At 35.8% G+C, this 21,018-nt stretch overlaps 1 protein-coding gene across 3 annotated transcripts in view; it reads left to right on the top strand.

The window, feature by feature from the left end:
- The window catches only part of CDH18 (cadherin 18), a gene marked incomplete at both ends in the record, with an annotated part of 213,640 nt that extends 197,591 nt beyond the window's left edge, over positions 1 to 16,049 (top strand). Inside the window, 2 exons of one of the 3 annotated variants that reach the window (XM_084234089.1) lie at positions 8,348 to 8,599; positions 15,559 to 16,049. In XM_084234089.1, coding sequence (XP_084090215.1) covers positions 8,348 to 8,599; positions 15,559 to 16,049 — 743 coding nt within the window. Of the gene's footprint in view, positions 1 to 8,347; positions 8,600 to 15,558 lie in introns of those variants that run through there. The other 2 variants (XM_084234091.1, XM_084234090.1) reach the window with 2 other exon arrangements.
- Positions 16,050 to 21,018: the final 4,969 nt, after the last annotated feature.

Below are 21,018 nucleotides of genomic sequence, written 5' to 3'. Positions count from 1 at the left end.
ATGAGTGAGACCATCCGGTATTTTTCTTTTTCTTTTTGGCTTATTTCACGGAGCATGATCCCTTCCAGTGCCATCCATGTTGCTGCAAATTGCATGTGTTTATCTTTTTTGAATGCTGAATAATATTCCATGGTGTATATGTACCACATCTTCTTGATCCAGTCATCTATTTTTGGGCATTTGGGCTGTTTCCAAAGCTTAGCTATTGTAAATAGTGCTGCTATAAACATAGGGGTGCAGGTGTTCTTTGGAATTGATGTTTCTGTGTCCTTTGGGTAAATACCTAGGAGTGGAATTGCTGGATCATATGGAAGCTCTATGTTTAGTAGGTCCAGAACTCTCCACACAGCTCTCCATAGTGGTTGGACCAGTTTGCACTCCCACCAACAGTGCAGAAGAGTTCCTTTTTCTCCACACCCTCGCCAACATTTGTTGTTGCTAGTTTTTTTTTTAATATGTGCCATTCTCACTGGTGTAAGATGGTATCTCATGGTAGTTTTGATTTGCATTTCCCTGATGACAAGTGATGTTGAACATTTTTTCATATGCCTGTTGGCCATTTGCATTTCCTCTTCAGAGAAGTTTCTTTTTAGCTCTTCTGCCCATTTTTTGACTGGGTTATTTTCTTTGTTGTTGTTGAGTCTCATCAGCTCTTTGCAGATTTTTGTGATCAGTCCTTTATCATTAGTGTTGGGTGCAAAATGTTCTCCCAGTCAGTGCGGTTTCTCTTTGTTTTTGTTATTGTCTCTTTTGCTGTACAGAAGCTCTTTAATTTGATGTAGTCCCAGCTGTTTATCTTTGCCTTCACTATCACTGCTTTGGGTGATGTATCTGTAAAGATGTCTTTGATGTGCAAATCACGTAGTGTTTCACCTATATTCCCTTCTATATATTTTATGGTTTCAGGTCTTATGTCTAGTTCTTTAATCCATTTTGAGTTGATTTTTGTGTATGGTGTGAGGTAGTGGTCAAGCTTCATTCTTTTGCATGTAGCAACCCAGTTTTCCCAGCACCATTTATTGAACAAACTTTCTTTGCTCCAATGCATAGTCTTTGCTCCTTTGTCAAAGATTTGTTGACCATAAATCTCTGGGTTTATTTCTGGATTTTCTATTCGATTCCATTGGTCTGTATATCTGTTCTTGTTCCCATACCATGCAGTTTTGATGATTATGGCTTTGTAGTATAGTTTGAAGTCTGGGAGTGTGATGCCTCCATTCCCTTCTTTCTTTTTCAGGAGAGCTTTGGCAATTCGGGGTTTTTTTGTGATTCCATATGAATTTCATCAATAATTGTTCTATTTCTTTGAAGAATGACATTGAAATTTTGATAGGAATAGCATTGAATCTGTATATTGCTTTTGGTAGGATGGCCATTTTAATAATGTTTATTCTTCCAATCCATGAGCAGGGGATGTCTTTCCATTTCTTTGTGTCTTCTTCTATTTCTTTTAACAGTGAAGAAGTCAAACTATCACTATTTGCAGATGATATGATAATATACATAGAGAACCCCAAAAACTCCACAGAAAAACTAATTCAGCTCATCAATCAGTTCAGTAAAGTGGCAGGATACACAATCAACACACAAAAGTCAGTAGCCTTCCTATACACAAACAATAAATCTGAAGAAGAAGAAATCAAAAAAACCATCCCTTTTATTATTGAAACAAAAGAAATCAAATATTTGGGAATAAATCTAACAAAAGAGGTAAAGGACCTATACAAAGAAAACTATAAAACACTGGATTTCTATTTTTAAAGGATCTCTTATCTTCTTCATTACCTCTCTACCTAAATTAACACTCATGCAAATTCATATTTGTTATTCATAAGCAAATTTGCTGATATTCTTCAAGATTCATTTTTTTGCTTTATATATACTAACAATTTTTACAGTTGCTAATTTAAGTCTTTTATACAGAATCATTACTAATGTAATGCTCAAAAGAATTGAGCAGTTGCAAATGTGGTTTTAAAATTTGATATTACATGGTAGCTTTTTTGGGGGGAAAATATATTTCCCTGTTGTGAATGGGAGATAAAAGAAAATGTCAAAGGGAACTTACCTACTATGTGACTTCATATAATGAATGTATATTATTAGTTTGATTAATGATACCCTTTGAGAGCAATAGTTTAAGTTTCTTTACATTCTTGGTAGAGTCAAATAAGATGGTTATAACTACTTTGCCAGCAATATTTATAACTCTGAAAGCATAAGCCTTAGACAATGCATGGTTGTGTTTATCTGGGATTTAAAAATTATCAAGAAAGAACGTGACAGATGGTCAAAGGGATGGCTTTCTGGGGTGTAAATAAGAGCATAATGACATATTGGATCTTCCATTCGTGGCTTGGCAGAAATACAAGTGAGGGCAGGGGGATGTTTACAAACTAAATGAACAGACTGAATTCAGGGTCTGAACATGAGATTAGGGCGATCATGAGAAGGGGGAGTCACATAACACTGGAAAAATTATTTCAGTGGAGAACACGAAAAGATCATGCAGTCAAAGCTTTGCAAGATACATTACTTCATTTTAGTTTTAATTTCTTAACACAAGTCAACATAATAGGGAAACTGTAACAGAAGTCAAGTTCCTGCTGAGTTTAGTTCAAATCATTATTTATCAAGTACTTATTATGTGAAAGGAGATTTGCAGGAAAGTAAAAGAGCAGTTTCATGCTTGGACTCTGATAATAGTTAAATTGCAATTGCTTCTTATTGCTACTCGGAGATCAGGGAAAAAAATGAAAAAAAAAAATAAAGCCATGCATATTTATATCTGATGAAGCTAAAATTTTATTTCCTAGCTATCTCTTCAGATAGATTGAAAAAAAAATGTTTAGTCCAATTAGAAATATACACCTGAGGATCTTGAATGTGTCTGCTGTTATAATAGATTTACAAATATTATTTTCAAAATCTGCTACACTATTCTTGAGACAAAGTATGTCTTTATGTCTTCATTCTCAAACAGGGAATTCATTGGAATGACTGGTAGTGTATGGGTGTCTAATAATTTAAGCATTTTGAAAAACACTTAGTTGGAATATGTTGTAAGATATAAGGTAAATTTGGACTTTAATATAGGGTTTGTTTTTGCCCCAGGGAATATTTTACAAAAACCTCCTAACTTAAACTGTATTTTAGCTCACAAAAGTAGCATGGAGATTAGAATCCTTCAAGATCTCTCAAAATATTGAACAAAGAAATGATAGGACACATACTACTATTTTGAAAAAAATCTACATTTTAGTCGTAGAATCAGCATGCAGCTTGCATTATACTGTTATGTTCTGTTGCCTGTTGTCTCTGTAGAAATATCAAAGGTTGGAAATGTACCTATCTGTTCAACAAAATATTTCACTAGAAGTGTTTTTGTTAAAGATCCTGTCAAATAATCAGTTATAAAATTCATGGAATACTTGAGCCACAAAAGTGAATGTTATTGTTATTTTGCTGCATTTTCAAAGGCTTCCAAATTTCAGTTCTGTCAGTCATCACAGTAGTTTTTAGTGTCCATGTGAGTCAGACATTATATATCTGCCTGGGTCTCCCTGCTTCCTGATATGCTTTTCAGATCAAGAAATACAACACATAACAAAGAATGCATTGTCATCAATTTCACAGTATTAAAACATATTCAGGACTATTTCTATATTACACTGAAAAACCTGGTTGCTGGATGTATTGATCATCTTCAGAAAAATATTAAAATATTATTATTAAAATTTTAATATTATTGTTTAAAAATTTTAATATTATTATTAAAAATATTATTATTAAAAACATTAACTGCTGAGAGAGTTTTCCAAGATTTCCTGGATATTTTTGAGACCCCTTGGTTACCTAAATCCATATATATGAGGTGTAGATTCTCATGCTGTTGCTTGATTCTTCACCTGACATAGTTTCTACCTTGGCAATCTACCTTGCCAAGGTCTGCTAAATACACTTCATTGGGCTAAAGTGTCACTTTTTTTTTAATTGCAGTGACATTGATTACACAACTGTACATGATTTAGATTACAGGATCACACCCTCCAGTTGCATGTTACTTACTATACCACACTTAACCACCAAGGTACACGTCATCCTCCAACTAAGGGAGTAGACTCAAGTGTATACACTGTAGGCCAGTGAAGTCTTCTCGATAAAAAGAAGTATAGAAATTCCAGATCTTTATTGAATCTTCCAAGATGGTTTTAGTTCATTTGGCCCCTCTGTGGCTTTATTGCTGATACATTTCAAGATTATGGCTGTTCTAGGGTGCTTTTCAAAGCTCACTATGTAAAACACATCTTTATTTCATGTCTTCCTGGTATTTTAAGGTCTTTGTGATAGCTGTTTAAAATCTCCTTAAATCCTAGTCCAATATATTAGCTGTAATAGCTTGGCTTCCAAGAGTTTTATAAGCTCTGTCTTCATCCAAACTATTGAGTGTGTTAAGAATGACGCTTGAGTCCACTTTATTAGAGATTGTCCTTTATTTGACATTGATAATTAACATTCCTCATCCACAGATGTTCTACCCTCCTATGGTTGCCCATTATTTAGCTCATATTTTTGTTATCCACTTACAAGCCATGCAAGACTTCCTATCCTACTTGGCTTATTTTTTAAGATGCTGTATTCAATTTTAGAATTTTGTTAGTCTTGTCACCTACTTTTGCAGCTGAAGGAACACAAATTTTGCTCTCTTGCACATGCTCTATGTGTGTGTGCATATACATATATATGCATGTGTTTACATATGTGTTTGTTTATATGTCTGTGTATCATCATATCCCTTTCAATTTGCTTCCAGTGAGTCTTCCGCCAAGTCCATGTTTTGCAGTTCCAGGCAAGTCTATAATATTCTTTGTAAGGAGCTTTATTCTGTTGTGCTGAGCCTTCCTAGGTGGGAAGCTCTTTGCTACCTGAATCTCCTTTGCTTTCCAAAGCCAAATCTTTTCATAAAGAAAGAAAGGACACTTTTATGTCTCTGTGTCTGAAAGTTGCTGTTTCAGAATGTAAAATGCACTAAAAACATGCACTGCATTTCCGGCTTTTCTCTTGTTTGTGATTCTGTTTCTTCTTGACTTTCCTGAATAGAAACTTGAATCCAGGTTGAGAATGTGAAAAAGCAGCCTAAGCCAAAGTCATAAAAGGGCCCTAGTCACCCTGTGGGGTACCCTCTCACGCCACACAGCACTGTTCATGTTTATTGAGAACAGAGACCAGTGCTGATATCTCTTCAGAGAACCCGTGGTGAGCTTCTCAACTATGTCTGTGCCTATGATTACTAAGCTCATATCATTTTTTAAACTGAGTAATTGAATATATATAGACACGTTTATATTAATTGTGATGCAACATCCTATAACTTATAGATATTCTTCCTCAAAGGCCAGGTTCACTGAGTGAGGATCCATGCATAATAGTTTTTTAATATTATATAATAAGGTCATATATTTTGTCTTCTTTTTCTTTCTCTATTCTTGATACTTTAAAAAAATCCCACTTCTACAAAGTACTTTTCTAGTTCCTTATTAGATTTTTTACATGCCCACTGTAGCAAAACTTCAAAAAATCACATATATGTAGATATATATTTATATATGTATACATAATTATAAATACATTATATATTCACATGTATATTTATTTTTTTAAAGATTTATCTTTTATATACAAGAGCTGGGGCACAGGCCAGAGCGCGGGAGGTGAGAGGATTCGCCAGAGACAGAGTGGGGAACAGAATAGGCAGATGGACCGAAATGCATTAAATGAATTAAATGTGTATTTAATTCATGTGTTTTATTATCTTCATGGCATTGAATATTTACAAGCTTATTATAATTCTATTGCTAACTTGGTAATATAAAATCAAGAAAATATAGATGTAGGATATTTTTTATATTTTTTTTATTTATTCATACAAGCACTGGGTACAGTCAGAAGCATGGGAGGGTGACAGATCCCCAGAGCCAGAGCGGAGAGCAGAACAGGCAGACTGACGAAATACACTGCTGAGGGGAGCAGGGGGCGTGGCAGGAGAGGTCTGTTGCGCCATGTGGGACCCTTGCCAGCGGTGGGGGATCGAACCCGGCACTGCAGAAGCTGCGGGCGGCTTCACAACCCAGCCCTCAACCGCTGTGCCACCACGGAGGAGGCCCTAGATGTAGGATTTTATATCATAAAAATACATACAGTAACATAATTACAATTTTCAGAATAAAAGAATCTGAAAAAGAATGGAAACATAATCCCTAGATGTAATTGTATAGAGATTCAATAACTAGTTAGTGAAAAGCAATTAACTGATAGGTATAATCACAGGGAGAGATTCTCAGAAATAGTCTGAATTAGAGTTTAGAAAGCAGGGTGTTTACTGGAACGTGAGCTTTGGGTGACCATCTGTAACCTACATTGGGAGAAAGGTTGGAAACAGTGAGAAATAGACCCGCCACGCAATTATAAAGGACTCCACTGCTGACTCCAAGGGAATACTCTGGAACGAAACTTGACTTCATTATTTAGGCTGCATTGGGTAGAAATGGCTTGACCTTTATATCTTGTAGCAACAAGTTATTGATTCTGTGCTTGTTCAGTAGGGTGTAACTTTAGGCCAGGTAGCAATCTCAAGCTAGCAATAAGTGAGCCCTTGTAGGGGGTCGGAACAGTACACTCGATTGTAGACCAGAAGGGTCCTTCATCTAACAGACAAGCTGGAATGAGGTGATGATGCTAAGATAACCTTATACTATGTGCACCTGAGGGCCTCAATAACAAAAGTTGTTGAATGGTTGAAGACACACTGTGACACTGTGATTCTGCACAGGGTTTAGAGCAGCGGTTTCATCCCGATCATTTATTAGCTCTCATTTGGGGCAACTTAGCTCTGGAACACAGGTTAATTTTGAGTTATCACTGATAGTAAAAATGACATTATCCTTCAAAGTAAGGAATGTAGCATCCTCTCCTTTATGTGATATTGTGGCTTGACCAACATATACCATGTAGTCACTTACTAGATACATATCATTCAAAAAGCATATAAAAATAGAATTAAATATTTATTGATCTAACCTGGGTTTATATTGTTATTTGTATGTTGGGTGTGTAGGACCTCCCTTCTAGTGTTATTCCTGTAGTGCCCCCCTCACCAAAGCACCCATGGTCCACCACCTTAGTCCATTGTGCAACCTCCCTATTATGCTCTCACCCCCTTGCACTCCTCTGGATTCTTCAGTTTCTGTGGTCTGTATTCCAAGGTTAGATTTTAAATTTGGTTTATCTGTCCCTTCGTTTAGTTTCTCTATCTTTGTGAGAATGGCCCATATCAGAAACAACAGATGCTGGCGAGGATGTGGAGAAAAAGGAACCATCTTGCACTATTGGTGGGAATATAGTGCGGTCCAGCCCCTATGGAAACAGCATGGAGGTTCTCCAAAAGATGAACCTACACTGCCCAGCAATGCCACTCCTAGGTTTCTACCCAAAGAACACCAAAAACACTAACTTGAAGGGAAACTTGCTCTCCCAAGTTTGTAGTAGCACTATTTACAAAATTGCCAGAACATGAAAACAAACTAAATGTCCCCAAACATATGAGTACATCAATTAGCTATGGTGTTTGTACACAGTTTATACTCAGTGATCCAAAAAGATAAACTCATGCCATTCGTGTGGCACTATGGATAGAGCTGGAAAGTATTGTAACAATCAAAATAAGATAGAAAGAAAAAGACAAATGCCAGATAGTGTCACTGATAAGTCGAATTAACTGTTTAAGTAGTCATTGACTTACCCGTCATGTATCCACTAGAACAAGAATGCTTGAAATCAGAGCTAAGTCTAAAAACTTTTATCAGTTGGTCTGGTGACTCCATAAATATATTCTTTAAACCAGTGGTTCTAAGACATTTTTGTACATTAACATGATGTCAGTAGTTTGCTGAAAATGCAGACGTAAGGTTCTCTCACATTCCAAGTCACCAGTTTTGGAGTAGGGACCCCTGGCTCACTGCAAAGCTTAGAACCCACTAGCTTTAAGCTTTCTGTATCTTTTTTCAATTCTTTGGCTATTATGGTCATGTCGAAAATATTCATTACTTCCTCTCACCTCTGTCTGCCACTATTTCCCCTCTTTAGTATGGGCTGTATTAATTTTTCAAACACTCTTCCCAACTTGAGAACCAATATTAGCAACACTTTAATAATTGCCCCTTCATGTTCCCTTGTCCATTTCATGAAAAGAGAAACCAATCGCACATACCCATTTTATCCATTAAAGGAAATGTGAATCTTTAATGGCGGCTTTACTAAGTACATTTTGTTTTGCTTATGTCTGTCATAGATAACACAGCCAGCATTCTGACAAGGCGGAGGAGATTTAGTCGAACTATTCAGGATGTGTATTATCTCCCCATTATGATCTCTGATGGTGGAATCCCCTCTCTCAGCAGCAGCAGCACCCTCACCATCAGGGTTTGTGCATGCGAGAGAGACGGGCGTGTGCGGACTTGCCATGCAGAAGCCTTCCTGTCCTCCGCTGGTTTGAGTACAGGAGCCTTAATCGCTATTCTTCTGTGTGTTGTCATTCTCCTAGGTAAGTCATCTCAGGAAGTCTGTTGTAACAAGACAGTTCTGAATGCACCTGCCATGGATATGGTCAATAGAGCGTGTTAGATATGGGAGGTGGGAAGTGTGAGGAAGAGGAAGAAGCTGACGATATTTATCCATGATGTGGGTAACAAAACCTAGATGCACAGATTTCCTTTAATTGACTTTTCCCAACAACTTAGTTAATCTAGAAGTATTTTGATTCCAATGTGATGAAAGAGTTGGGACATCAGAATACAGGATAGAATAGGAATGAACTCTTTCTGAAAGGTTCTGTTTTAGAGAGAATTTGATGCTGAATATTCTCAACCCCATATTAAATGGTTTGTACAATTTATTGGAAAGAACATAAGCAGGCATCATTAAAAAAAAATCTGAATACCAAATAAAGATAGATTTCTTGTAGAAATTTCTGTTAGTCTAAAGCATTAGTCAATCACCAATGTTAATTGAATTTTAATGTATGAAGCCTAAATAATTTTGGCTTGAGAGATATTAAATTTTAAATTAAAATATGATTTTTTGATATCTGTAATCCATCTCATTTTTATAAAAATACTTTCTCTAATGTTACATTCTTGTCAATGTATTAATGTCATCACAACTGCATTTGAAGCTGATATTACTGTAAGAGCTTTAGAATCATTACTTAAATAAGATAGCAAATCCAGATTTTTATACAATAAGAAAAATGTAAAGAATATTTCTGCACCATGGTTCAATGTGTTATATATTTATTTTTCCGGTGTATTTATTCCCTTCTGCCTTTCTCTTAGCAACCTTATCTTTTGTTCTTTTCTTGGTACTGTGAACACATGAAAAGAAAAAAAAAGTAACTATATATTATTATAAGATATATTATTGCAAGAAATGTTCCTTGTTTTGTTCTGGGGTAGAAGACTAATTATCTGTTCAGAGGAGTGGTAAACAAAACAGAATGAGACTGATGATCACAATGGATGTTTCAGCACGATGAGATAATCAGCTTCATTGGACATGGAGATGGTAGACTTGGTTCTAGAAGTGTAAAGAAAAATTTACAGCTAGGAGGTTTCATCATAAAATTTACATTTTAACAAAAGATAACTGATGAAGTGGAGAACAGACAGTGATGGCAAAAGCATTAGGTCAAGCCATTAGGAAAACAAGGCAGTTTTCTTGCTCAGGATGTATTAGAGCTGAAGTGGATGACTATCACGATGTTTTAGGTGAAATCAAAGGATCATGCAGATCCCAGGATTAAAACAGTTGCTAACATCTTAACTAAATGGCTTGTGAAAGTGCCTGAAGTGCCCTTTGAAAACTGTGATGATGATAATTTCATGCCATTGAGCAAATAAATAGGTAATGTTTTTGACATAATATCTTTTTTCTTTAAAAAAAAAAAAGCTTTCAGGGGCAAGAAAAAAAATAGCAAAAAAAATATTAAAGAGTGATCTTGGATATTTTAGATATGTGGTTGAGTTATGACAGCATCAAAGAAGACCTTTCATCTGTTGCCCAGCGGGAACCCCGATCTTTGCTGAGCTGGGGGTGCACCAGTCTGCTAAAGTCACTACAACAAAAAAGAATATAATCAGGGACATAGTGGACTAGATCTCAACTGTGATAAATCCAATGTGTTAAGTCTGAAAGGATGAGATGGCAAAGGAGAGAGAAGAAATCAGAGAAGCAAGAAAATGAGCACTGAGTATCACAAACATCAAGGAAAAAATACATCAAAGGGCACAGAGCACTCAACAGTGCTGCTCAGAGGTGAAATAAATGAGCAGAAAGTAAGCATTGCACTTGTCAAAATGCAGCGTGAGGTTAGCACACCGACCAAGGGTGCGTCACTGCGTGATGCTGGTTCACAGGAAATGCAGGATGGAGAGCATGTGGAGCTGGGAATGGGCTTTCTGCATTGTATTTGTTTACATATTGATGGGTGACAACTGCTATTTTCTTTAGATATAAATATAGTATTGCCTTGTCCTGAAAAATTAAAACAAAAGAAAATCTTACTAACAAACCAAAACTGGAAAATAAACCAACAGCAGCAAACATCAGTCTAAGGCTCTTCACTTTCGTGACCAATATAAGTCCTTTTCCTGGACTGTCTTTCACTTCTTTTTCATTCTTCACAATAAAATGATTTTTAGACACTAAAATAAAACCTTAAAATGCCATTGAAAGATGGTACTATACCAGTACTTTTTTTGAAGATGTATTATGTGAAATCATATTTTATTGTTTCATGAAACAATACTTCCTTTTACTTGACTTCTGAAAATATTTCCTCGAAGGGATAAATCAGAGAACACATCTAAATTTTATGCTATCTTTTAATACTAGTGAAACATAGATGGAATTTGATGTTTCTTCCTCCAATATTTGTTGAAACTGAATGTGTTTTTGCAGTTTATCCAAAAATTGTAGAAAATATTCTTGCATTTGGTTTTTAATAATCACTATAAATTTATAATGTAGTTTATATTTTTCATAGTACTCTAAAATTTTCATTATTATTATAAATATCTAGTCACAGTCTCACATTGTACTAACTTGTATTTTAAAATAACATTGGCTAACATGTGAGCTTCTAATTTTCAAGGAAAAATATCAATAGCAAAACTTCATTTAGAACTTGTTATAATTCTGAAATAATGTACAACCTTAGCAGCTAACAAATTGTGAAGTTGATATATTTTTTAATATTTTATTTTATATAATTCTTACATCATTTCTCATTTTTGCACAATGTATGGATTTTCATTTTGGACACCTCCCTTATTTTGACCCTAATCCTTCCTCTCACTGTCCTTCCATCCCTCCACCCCCATAGAGTGTCCCTGGTTTATAGTTGCTTGTTGATTTTGATTTTTATGAAGATGATATTTTAATGTTAAAAAATGTTCTAACTATTAGCTATTTTTTAATGAAAATAGCAGTGTTGGTGTAAACCCAGTCCGACTTTTGCTGCTAATTAACCGTGTGATGTTAGTTGGCCTATTTGGTCTCTTGTTACTATTTTGGAACCTGTGAAAATAATGTTTCAATTAGTAGGACATTAGAGTCATCTGCAAAATGTTGCGGTGCTTGTTAATGCTTTATTATAAGTTAGATATGATTCAGTGTTTTATCATAGAGTCAGACTCCATCTATTAATGATCTGAAATCACTATTTTTTAAATGCAAAAGGTGTAACATTAAATAATGGATGTGAGTTGGATCACATTCTGTCAGGATTACCTTTTTTCAGATCCATTATATGGGAAATTTTGTATGGGTCTTCATGATGCCATCAGAGATTAGTGCTAGGGGAAGGGAGTTGTCTTTTCCTCCCAAGGATATGACATTTATTTCCCAACCTCATCCCATCACTTGTCAGAGAGACCAGAATAGTTGATAGAGTAAATCTTAATTACAGTTGACACAAGAAATCACATAGCAGGAGGCTCCCTGGTCGCCAGGGGTTAAGTCTCAGCACTACTACCACTATGTCCTGAGTTCGAATCCCGACCAGGGAGCTGACCACATGGCGCAGCAGACCTCTCCTGTCTCACCTGTTGCTCCCCTCAGCAGGGAATTTCAGTAAATCTACCTGTTCTGTTCCCCACTCTGTCTCTGGTGAATCCTCCCCCATGCCCCCACAACTCTGGCCTATACATCAGTTCTTCTATACCAAAATAATTACAATTTTTTTTAAAAAGGAAATCACTCAGCAACTTTGAATCAGACCTCTGTGAGCTACCATTTCAGTCCACACATCAAGTATAAACGGGCAGCCTATGTGTGTCTAGACCTGCTTGACTCCAGCTCTTGTGTGTAAATTTCCTGATACATGGGGATTAGGTGAATTTGGTGTGAGGAGATAGCAGCCAACCTCTTTGTCACAGAAGCAATTGATTGCAAATGACTTTGCCAGGTTGCCTTCCTTTGAATAAACAGGCTTCAGCAAGGAGTGTGTGCTGGGGTAAGACCAATAGGGCTACAGAAGCTCCTGAATTAATCTCCCTGACTTGAGGCACCTTATTTCAATCAAGTTTAGAGTCAAACAGGAAGCAAGTGAAATTAAGACTGAAAAACTCTGTTAACAAAAGCATTTTAAGAATCAGTACCTAATGAATTCAAACGCAAGTTATGTGAAAGTTTAAGTGATGAAAACAGAGAACTCCCTTTTTTCGTGTAAGCTCTGGGATGATAATATAAAGACATGATATGAGAAAACAAATTCAAAAAAACCTCCACAAATTTGAATTCCTTTATGAATAAAATAAATTACTAAAACTCAAATTCATTTTAATTTTCTTGAATAAAAAGAGTATTAGTATGTTTAACATTTGGCCAAACTCAAAAATGAAAAAGAAAGATATTGACCAAGAATAAAATTCATTTGAAGAAAAACATTTCATAAATACTATACTTTATTCACATTTTAATCTTATATAGCCAAATTTCAACATACCAGAAATCATGAATAATTTTGAACAAAGGACAATTTTGGCACCACCAATTTCTTACATAACATGATGCCTCATACATATTATATTTTTCTATATGATCCATTGTAAGAAGAGGTAGATTTTCTAAAATACAAGGTTTGATAAGGGTGGGAGTGGGCCTAGGATTTGTTTGAATATAGTAAATTTGACCACTAGCTTTATTTATTTTTTAAAAAGATTTATTTATTTATTTATTTATACAAGCACTGGGTACAGTCAGAAGCGCGGGAGGGTGAGAGAATTCACCAGAGCCAGAGCGGGGAGCAGAGCAGGCAGAAGGACCGAAGTACACTGCTGAGGGGAGCAGCGGGCGGCAGGAGAGGTCTGCGCGCCATGTGGGACCCTCGCCCCGTGGCCGGGGAGCAGCCAAGGATCGAACTGGTTCTGCAGAGGCTGCGGGCAGCTTCGCAACCCAGTGCTCAACCGCTGCGCCCCCGGGGAGGCCCTGACCACTAGCTTTAAATAAGAATTTTACACTCAAATCTTTATCTACAATTAGTATCTCCCTTTTTCCTCCTCAAATAAGTTTTGTCTTAGGAATTCTTTGGACCATTTACTTTGTTTTAATAATAAAATATTCTCAAGAAAAATTAGGTAATGCTAAAGCTTATTTAACAAAATATTAAAAAATTATTTCCTGGTGAGGCTACAGAAATTGGTTTTTACAGTATTAACTCTGTCCCGTCTGCTCTAGAAATATCTACTGAACAAAAATGAATGAAAAGTGATTTATTCGGTACACACCTTATTGTACATGTTTCCACATTTTTTGAGTTGATATGAATTTGCTTTTAACTAGAGGAACCATATATTCATGTTTTGGTGTTGTGACCGACAACCCTTTTTATCCTTAAAGGTGCCTCAAATTCTATGATTAATTATAGGATAACCCATAAATAAGCATGTAACTAAGCAAGAAATCATTGGTTACTGGCAAATAATTATCTATACCTGGAAAAGAAACAGATATAAACCCTCAGAATTCACACTTAATTAATAGCATGTGTATTTTGAATAGTAGGTATGTTTGGTAATACTTGAATATATCAGGAATATTTCTTAACTCTGGGGGAATGAACAAGTATAAACTATCACAAAAATAAACTCTAATTCCTCTTCTATATTTCATTAGGCAAATATAGTACAGTCACAAATATTGGAGAAGGGGGCAATTTACCTCCAAACTTTGATAATAATATTAATCATATTCTCTGGGCTGTGCATGCACATAAATTCCCTTAACATCAACTGCCAGCCACTATCATGATTGACTGACAAAATAAAAAGTCTTGCTATTATAATCTAGGCAATCTTTAGAAGTGTTTTAATCTAGAGAAGTTTCCTCACTTGAATCATAAAGATGAGCAGAAAACATAATGCATGATAAATCTTCACCTCGGAGTAGAATGGGCTCAGTTATTTGAGGATGCTGTTGGGCCACTGGATTAGAAAGCTGTGGGCTGGATTTATACTAAAATAAACAATGAGGAATTAAATGCACTTTTTTTTTTTGCATTCAGCAAATGTTATTTGCCCAAAATAACATGTTGTAGCATCTGCAAAGTCTCTGTAACTTTGTGTCATTGCTTCTTTTCAAGCACAGTGACTCAGTACTTCCCCACTGTGACCATAATTTCCCCTCACATTTTCCCATTACCTTGTCAATATCTTTTCATGCTGGAATTTTCCAGAAGATTCCCCTGCCCTCTCTATAGATACTGTGCCATTTTTTTGTTGTGGTTCTTCATTCTTAGAGGTTCCCAACTTGCCCTTTCTGCATGCCCTAAGATCCTCCCCATGCATACTGCAACCTTCTCTTTCCACATTTGGTAGATGCCTCTCTCACATCACCCCCTCCTCTTCTGGCTTGAAAATCTATTTCTCACAATCACCACCTCCTCTTCTGGCTTGAAAATCTATTTTTCATCCACTCATATATTCACTTGTATACTATGATATCTTCTTTTAATATAAGGTAAAACTTGTGTATATTATTTAGGAATATGTGCCCAAAATGGATAAATTACAAAGAGAATCAGAAAAACTGTAATGATAAAAAAGCAAGGAAAGATCTTACTTTTAAGGGTTTTAGAGATAAAAGGGCAGTTTTTAGGGTGATAGGAATGTTCTTTATCAAAGGATCGCTAACGTGGTGTTTCTTTGCTTTGCAATCATTTGTTAAACTTTTAAGGCAATTTGAACAAAAAATGCTGAGTGCATAAACCCCACCAAAGAGAACATTCTGGTTTGCTAGAGATCAGCGATTCCTTATGTTTTGTAGGGATAATGAATTTTTACATTCCTTGAGATACTGAAAAACCTTGCGGTTCAGAACTCTGGATGCTGTCACAGAGCCAGCCTCAAAGGGCTGCATTAACAATTGGCAATTGCTGCTGTAATGTCTCCAACACTTGCCCTCTTTCTTGGTGCTAACTTGTCACTCTTTTTCCATTTCTCTCAGCAATCGTGGTACTTTTTATCACCTTGAGACGCAGCAAGAAAGAACCCCTGATCATTTCCGAGGAGGATGTGAGAGAGAATGTGGTCACCTATGACGACGAGGGGGGTGGGGAGCAAGACACCGAGGCCTTTGACATCACAGCCTTGAGGAACCCTTCTGCAGCTGAGGAGCTCAAGTACAGGAGAGACATCAGACCCGAGGTGAAGCTCACCCCCAGACATCAGACGTTGTCCACCTTGGAAAGCATAGATGTTCAGGAATTTATTAAGCAGAGACTGGCAGAAGCCGACCTAGACCCCAGCGTCCCCCCTTATGACTCTCTCCAGACTTATGCCTACGAGGGCCAGAGATCAGAAGCTGGGTCCATCAGCTCGCTGGACTCAGCCACCACACAATCAGACCAGGACTATCAGTACCTGGGGGACTGGGGACCCGAGTTCAAAAAGTTAGCCGAACTCTATGGAGAAATAGATTCTGAAAGAACAACTTAGCAGGTCAGTTCTTGCCACGTTCTAGAATTTGCTTCCTGAGCAAGCCGAGTGATCACCTCAGCCATGGCAAGCAAGAAACGCAGGAACAGGGCTTGGACCTGAGCGAGCTGTACACGGCTACTGTAGAAACAAGTGCCCTTTTCATGATCAAAACTGGGTTATTTGGAAGAAAGTCAAATTTTAAAAAAATACAGAAAAAGAAGCTATTGTTCCTTGTGTATATTTTCAATTGCTCAATAAAGTCTGTGGTACTATTTAATGAAGAATATCTGAATTCAGCCAACCAATGATACTTGTTTCGATATTTTTGTGATTTCTTTTCCAAAAGCAACACTAAACAAAATGGTTCGAAAGAACTCATGACTCTGATTTCTAGGGGTGGACACAGCACAAAGCAACTTACAAAGGACATCACGACCTCTTTTTCACTTCAGGGTGAACTCTAGAGACCCACACTCAGTTATTGTGACAGATCTCATTAGCTTTGTTTTGTGTTTCAACTACATGAGGTATTTCCAATAGACTAGGCCACTCCAACCCAGACTTGTGTCATTATTCTCTGCCCTCCCCAATTCTTTTCTCCATACAGAATGGATGGAACATGGGGATTTGCTGCTTGCACTATAACGTATGCAACTAGTGTGCACATGTGTGCACAGTTCTAAAGTAGAGACCACTGTCTCTGTCCCACCTGCCCCCTTTTAAGAGGACAACCCCCTTTTAAAAAGACACATAGAGTGGATTGTTTAAGATATACTCAGATACTCTGATGTAGCAAGGAAAGATTATTTCAAAAAATAGCTACAAACTTCATCCTGTACAAACATCAAAGAATTCTCTTCTTTTTTTCTATTCATTTTAGTACATTTCAATAAGCAGTGGCGATCATTCTGACGCCAAAAATGAGCTGTCGAAATGTTGATACTCCAATCTCATATGATTATTTGTAACCTGTTCATTCATTAAAAATATGCATCGCGTCAGAGAACAATGTAGTCTGAAAAGATTAGCCTGCTCTTTGCTGAAACTTCCTACATTTAGGATTGGCTCACCTTTCTTCTGTACACAAGCTCACACATCCCTCCTCTCACTGACTTATTTGTTCAGATATATTTGGAATCTTCAGGAAAGTGTATAGGACAAGGATTTAAAAAAAAAAATAGGCAATTCACATTTTCTGTTCATGACATGTTGCCCCCAACCCCTGACTTTCAGGGTCTCAAATTGCAAAATGGAGACAGCAACGCATTCCCTAACTCCCTCCCAAGGTTGTGTGTGGGTCCATAAGCATCTGTACAAATGCTTTGCCTACTACAAAGTTTTCTGCTATATAAAGTGTGGCAGATGCTAATTTTCTACTTCTATCAGCTTATAAAAATATAGTTACCTACATTTTGAATAAAATATCACATTTATTATGGGAGAACTTCTTAAAACCTTCAATAGTGAAATAACCGCTGATGAAACATAATATGCAAGTTTAGTTATTTTTGATATTTTCCCAAATAGGCAAATTTTCTTGTAAGTTCTTGGGAGTTTTCCTCAAAATCTTAAGATATTTTGTTGTTGTTTCAATTGGTCTTGAAATAATTCATAGCATAATGATTCTCCAAAAATGTCTACATTTATGTATGTCAGATCCGTTGGAATTTTGAAAGCCACGAAATAAAAATTATGTCAAGGGGAAGTTTTTCCTTTGTTCTTTAAATTTATCATAATCTAGTGTCCCCAAATGTTACATGACATTTTCTGTTTGATTCTACCTGTGTGCAAAATTTTGATTTTTGCCTGTTTGCGACTGCAAAACAAACAAAAAAATATGTGCTATCATATTACAGTTTTGAATTATGGGACAAGAGTTTAATTTGAATAATTTTGAATCTGTGTTTTAAGCCTGAGGAATAAAATGTAATTTAAGTTTTTTTACAACATTTAACTTTCCAGATGTTGCTTTATCATGTTTCAAAATCATAATTGTGTGCATTCCAGGATAAAGCTAAATCAAAAGAGGGGCTTTCAGGAATTACCCCTGGAGACACATTGTCTGGGTTGTGCTAATGCTGGATGACACTCACCCTGGAAGATGGGTACAGCTTTGGAGAACCATTGTGGATCCTGGATTTTTGCTTTCCTGTGCAAAGGGGATGAGGAAAAGGTCCTGTGGAAAGAGGCTAGGTTTTGGAACTCCATTAGGCTTTTGGAGTTAAATTTTGGATAAACTGTCTACAGCTTTTTTTTTTTTTTTAAATATTCATCCTGTAACTTTACAGATGAGGGTTTGAGAGATGACAATGTGCGTATACAATTAACCATTTGTTAAAAGCCAAGGTCCTCTGCATGGTTTTAAGTACTAAAATATTTCCCTGATTGTGTAAGAAAAGCACCCCAGAGTCATCTCATTTTGATTACACCTGACAATGGTAATGGATTGCTTCTGAGCCCCTGCCTTTAATCTAATACGGAGGCAAAATGGAGTTTCTATAGTCTTGAAATATTATGTTTCCATGTTAACTTATTTTAGAATTTTGTTAATGAAAGCATTCCAAGTATTATTTTTATATGAAACTAGGTAATTATATCATTATTATAAATGTGGATTGGGTCTCATATTTTTTATGCTGCTACTTTGGGCCAAGAAAACAATAATGGTAAATAAATGCTCTACGAAAAGACTAAAGTTATTCAATACTCGATGCCTTGCTTTAAAAAAAATGCTAGTTAATTGGTGTTCCAAGAAAATTCTAAAAGAGCTTAGTAGGCCATGAGCTTGCACAGCAGCAGGGGCATTCACTAGCCACAGTTATTCAGCTATTAAAATCATATAGGTTCCATGTATATCAGCCATGGCACCATAATGTATCTCAGCACATTTTATAACTCCGTAGTTGATGTTTATAGAATCTAAAGAAAATACATATTTGAAATCAATGTACTATTCTAATAAAATAATTTTCTATAACAGACCTTGTAGAAAACATGGCTGATAAATTAGAAGAAATATTAGTAATTCTGATAATTCTTTTATCTATGGTATTTCTTATGAGAATTTATAAATTACATATAGTCTTTGTGCAAACATTGAGAAATTAACGTCTCTTGCATAAATCACTCAAGACCTATCTATCAGAAATTCTTTCAATCACATATATGTATAAACACAGATCTAAAAAGGACATTGAAGAGGAAATAATCACTAAGATAAGGCTTTACATAAAATTGTAACTTTATTACCTGCCACAAGAAGGAAAATATTGTAAGAGAAATCAAATTTATGTGACCATACCCCCCCCACACACACACATATCTTGAAATCTTGAATAATAGTTGGTGAGTTTAAGAATAGTCAAAATGGTAACTTGGATATTGATATGATCCAATTATGTTATGTTATAAAATTTGAGTAGCCAGCATATGGATGTTAACACAAGATTTTGACCTTAATTTTGCATCCGGTCTCAGCCTAATTTTCAGTGCTGTCAATGACTAGTGCTAATTTACAGATGTGGTTACATACAGCAGAGAAAATTATTAAAGAGTAATACAATTTTAGAGACTGGTTTAGTGGTTGTGCAGCTATTAAATACTAAGTTGTTTGGTTTAGAAACTTTTCACACTACAAGGCATTCAAAGATCTGGGTAGAAGGAGGAAGAAACACCTAGTTCCCCATTTTTAGCAATGTAAAAAGCTTGAATATACACTCGTCCATAGTTTTGTTTATTCTTATACACCTAATTTGTTGCCTTTCATTTGGTTTGGCTGAATGTACAGGTATAGCAAACAATGCAAATAGAATCATTCATTCAACAGCTATTAAAAAGAGTCAGTAAACTAGGTATGGTAAGTGGTACTTTGGCCCGTAAAGACCCAATGATATTGGGGTATATTTTCATCTGCTTATTAATGTTAAGTGTTTGATCAGTTATTCAACCCAGCAGAAATGTAAAGTTGATTATTCTGAAAAAAGGGAAGAGGCACATATTTCAAACTGAAATTGCACTTAGCTTCAAGGTATGTTAACATTCAATTAACTTTCTTGTCTTTCAATTTCAAGAATAGAACAAATCTCCGAACAGTTCTTGAGAGATATGTGACTCAAATTCAAATTCTTTATTTTTTACCCTTTAGGATTAAAGGCGCATTAAATATTGTCAGAAAGAAAGAAAATCACTTCAACTTTTTTTCTACCTCATCTGCAGAAGGTAAATCTTTTAGTGATGTAGTACTAGCAATTTCATAAACACTACAGCCAAAAAGTAGCTCACACCATTTGAAGATAATACTTGTACAAACCAACTCCCTTATCAAAGATTCCAAATACAACATTTTAAAATGAAAAAATATGAATAGCAGCACTTTTTAACGTGTCAAACCTGTTCTTTGACTTATATCACTAAGATCTGTGGTGTTTTTTTTTTTTAATTTTAAATAAAGGAAGAGAATAGAGAAAAAGCAGGACATATTCTTCCCTGAAGCATTCATGTCCACCCCACCCCCCAAAAAATGCTCTTAGGCTAGTAATAATGATTACATATCCATTTTGCTGAGTCTTAGAAATGAAGGACTTTTGCCTTTCAACAGTAGAGAGATATCAAACCTATTAAAGTAATGATTCATTATCAAAATCTTAGGTAAAAATGAATGGAGAAAAATAGGTATTTAAGGGCTCTCGAAATTTGATCCTGTGAAGAAGGCACGTTCATTTATAAAGTGAGTTCATCAGATGGTTTAATCTTCTTGCCCAACAATAGACAGTTAAGAAGTCAGAATATGGAACATAATAGTTAATGTCACCCTATTAATTTCATCAAGGCAATTTTTTCTTGTGTCAAAATGCATCCATCGAAGTCTTACTCTAAATCATCTACTGCCATTTTCAAAGTACTGTTTCAGATTGCTTTTTTTCAAAGAGTAATTTGTACCATCTAACATTTTTTAATTAAATAAGATCTAAACATGAACAAATGTGTA

Source organism: Talpa europaea, assembly GCF_964194135.1.
Source record: "Talpa europaea genome assembly, chromosome: 5".
In the NCBI taxonomy this organism is placed as follows: Eukaryota; Metazoa; Chordata; class Mammalia; order Eulipotyphla; family Talpidae; genus Talpa; species Talpa europaea.
Note: the sequence above shows the minus strand (reverse complement) of the source record. Positions and strands in the feature narration are given on the sequence as shown.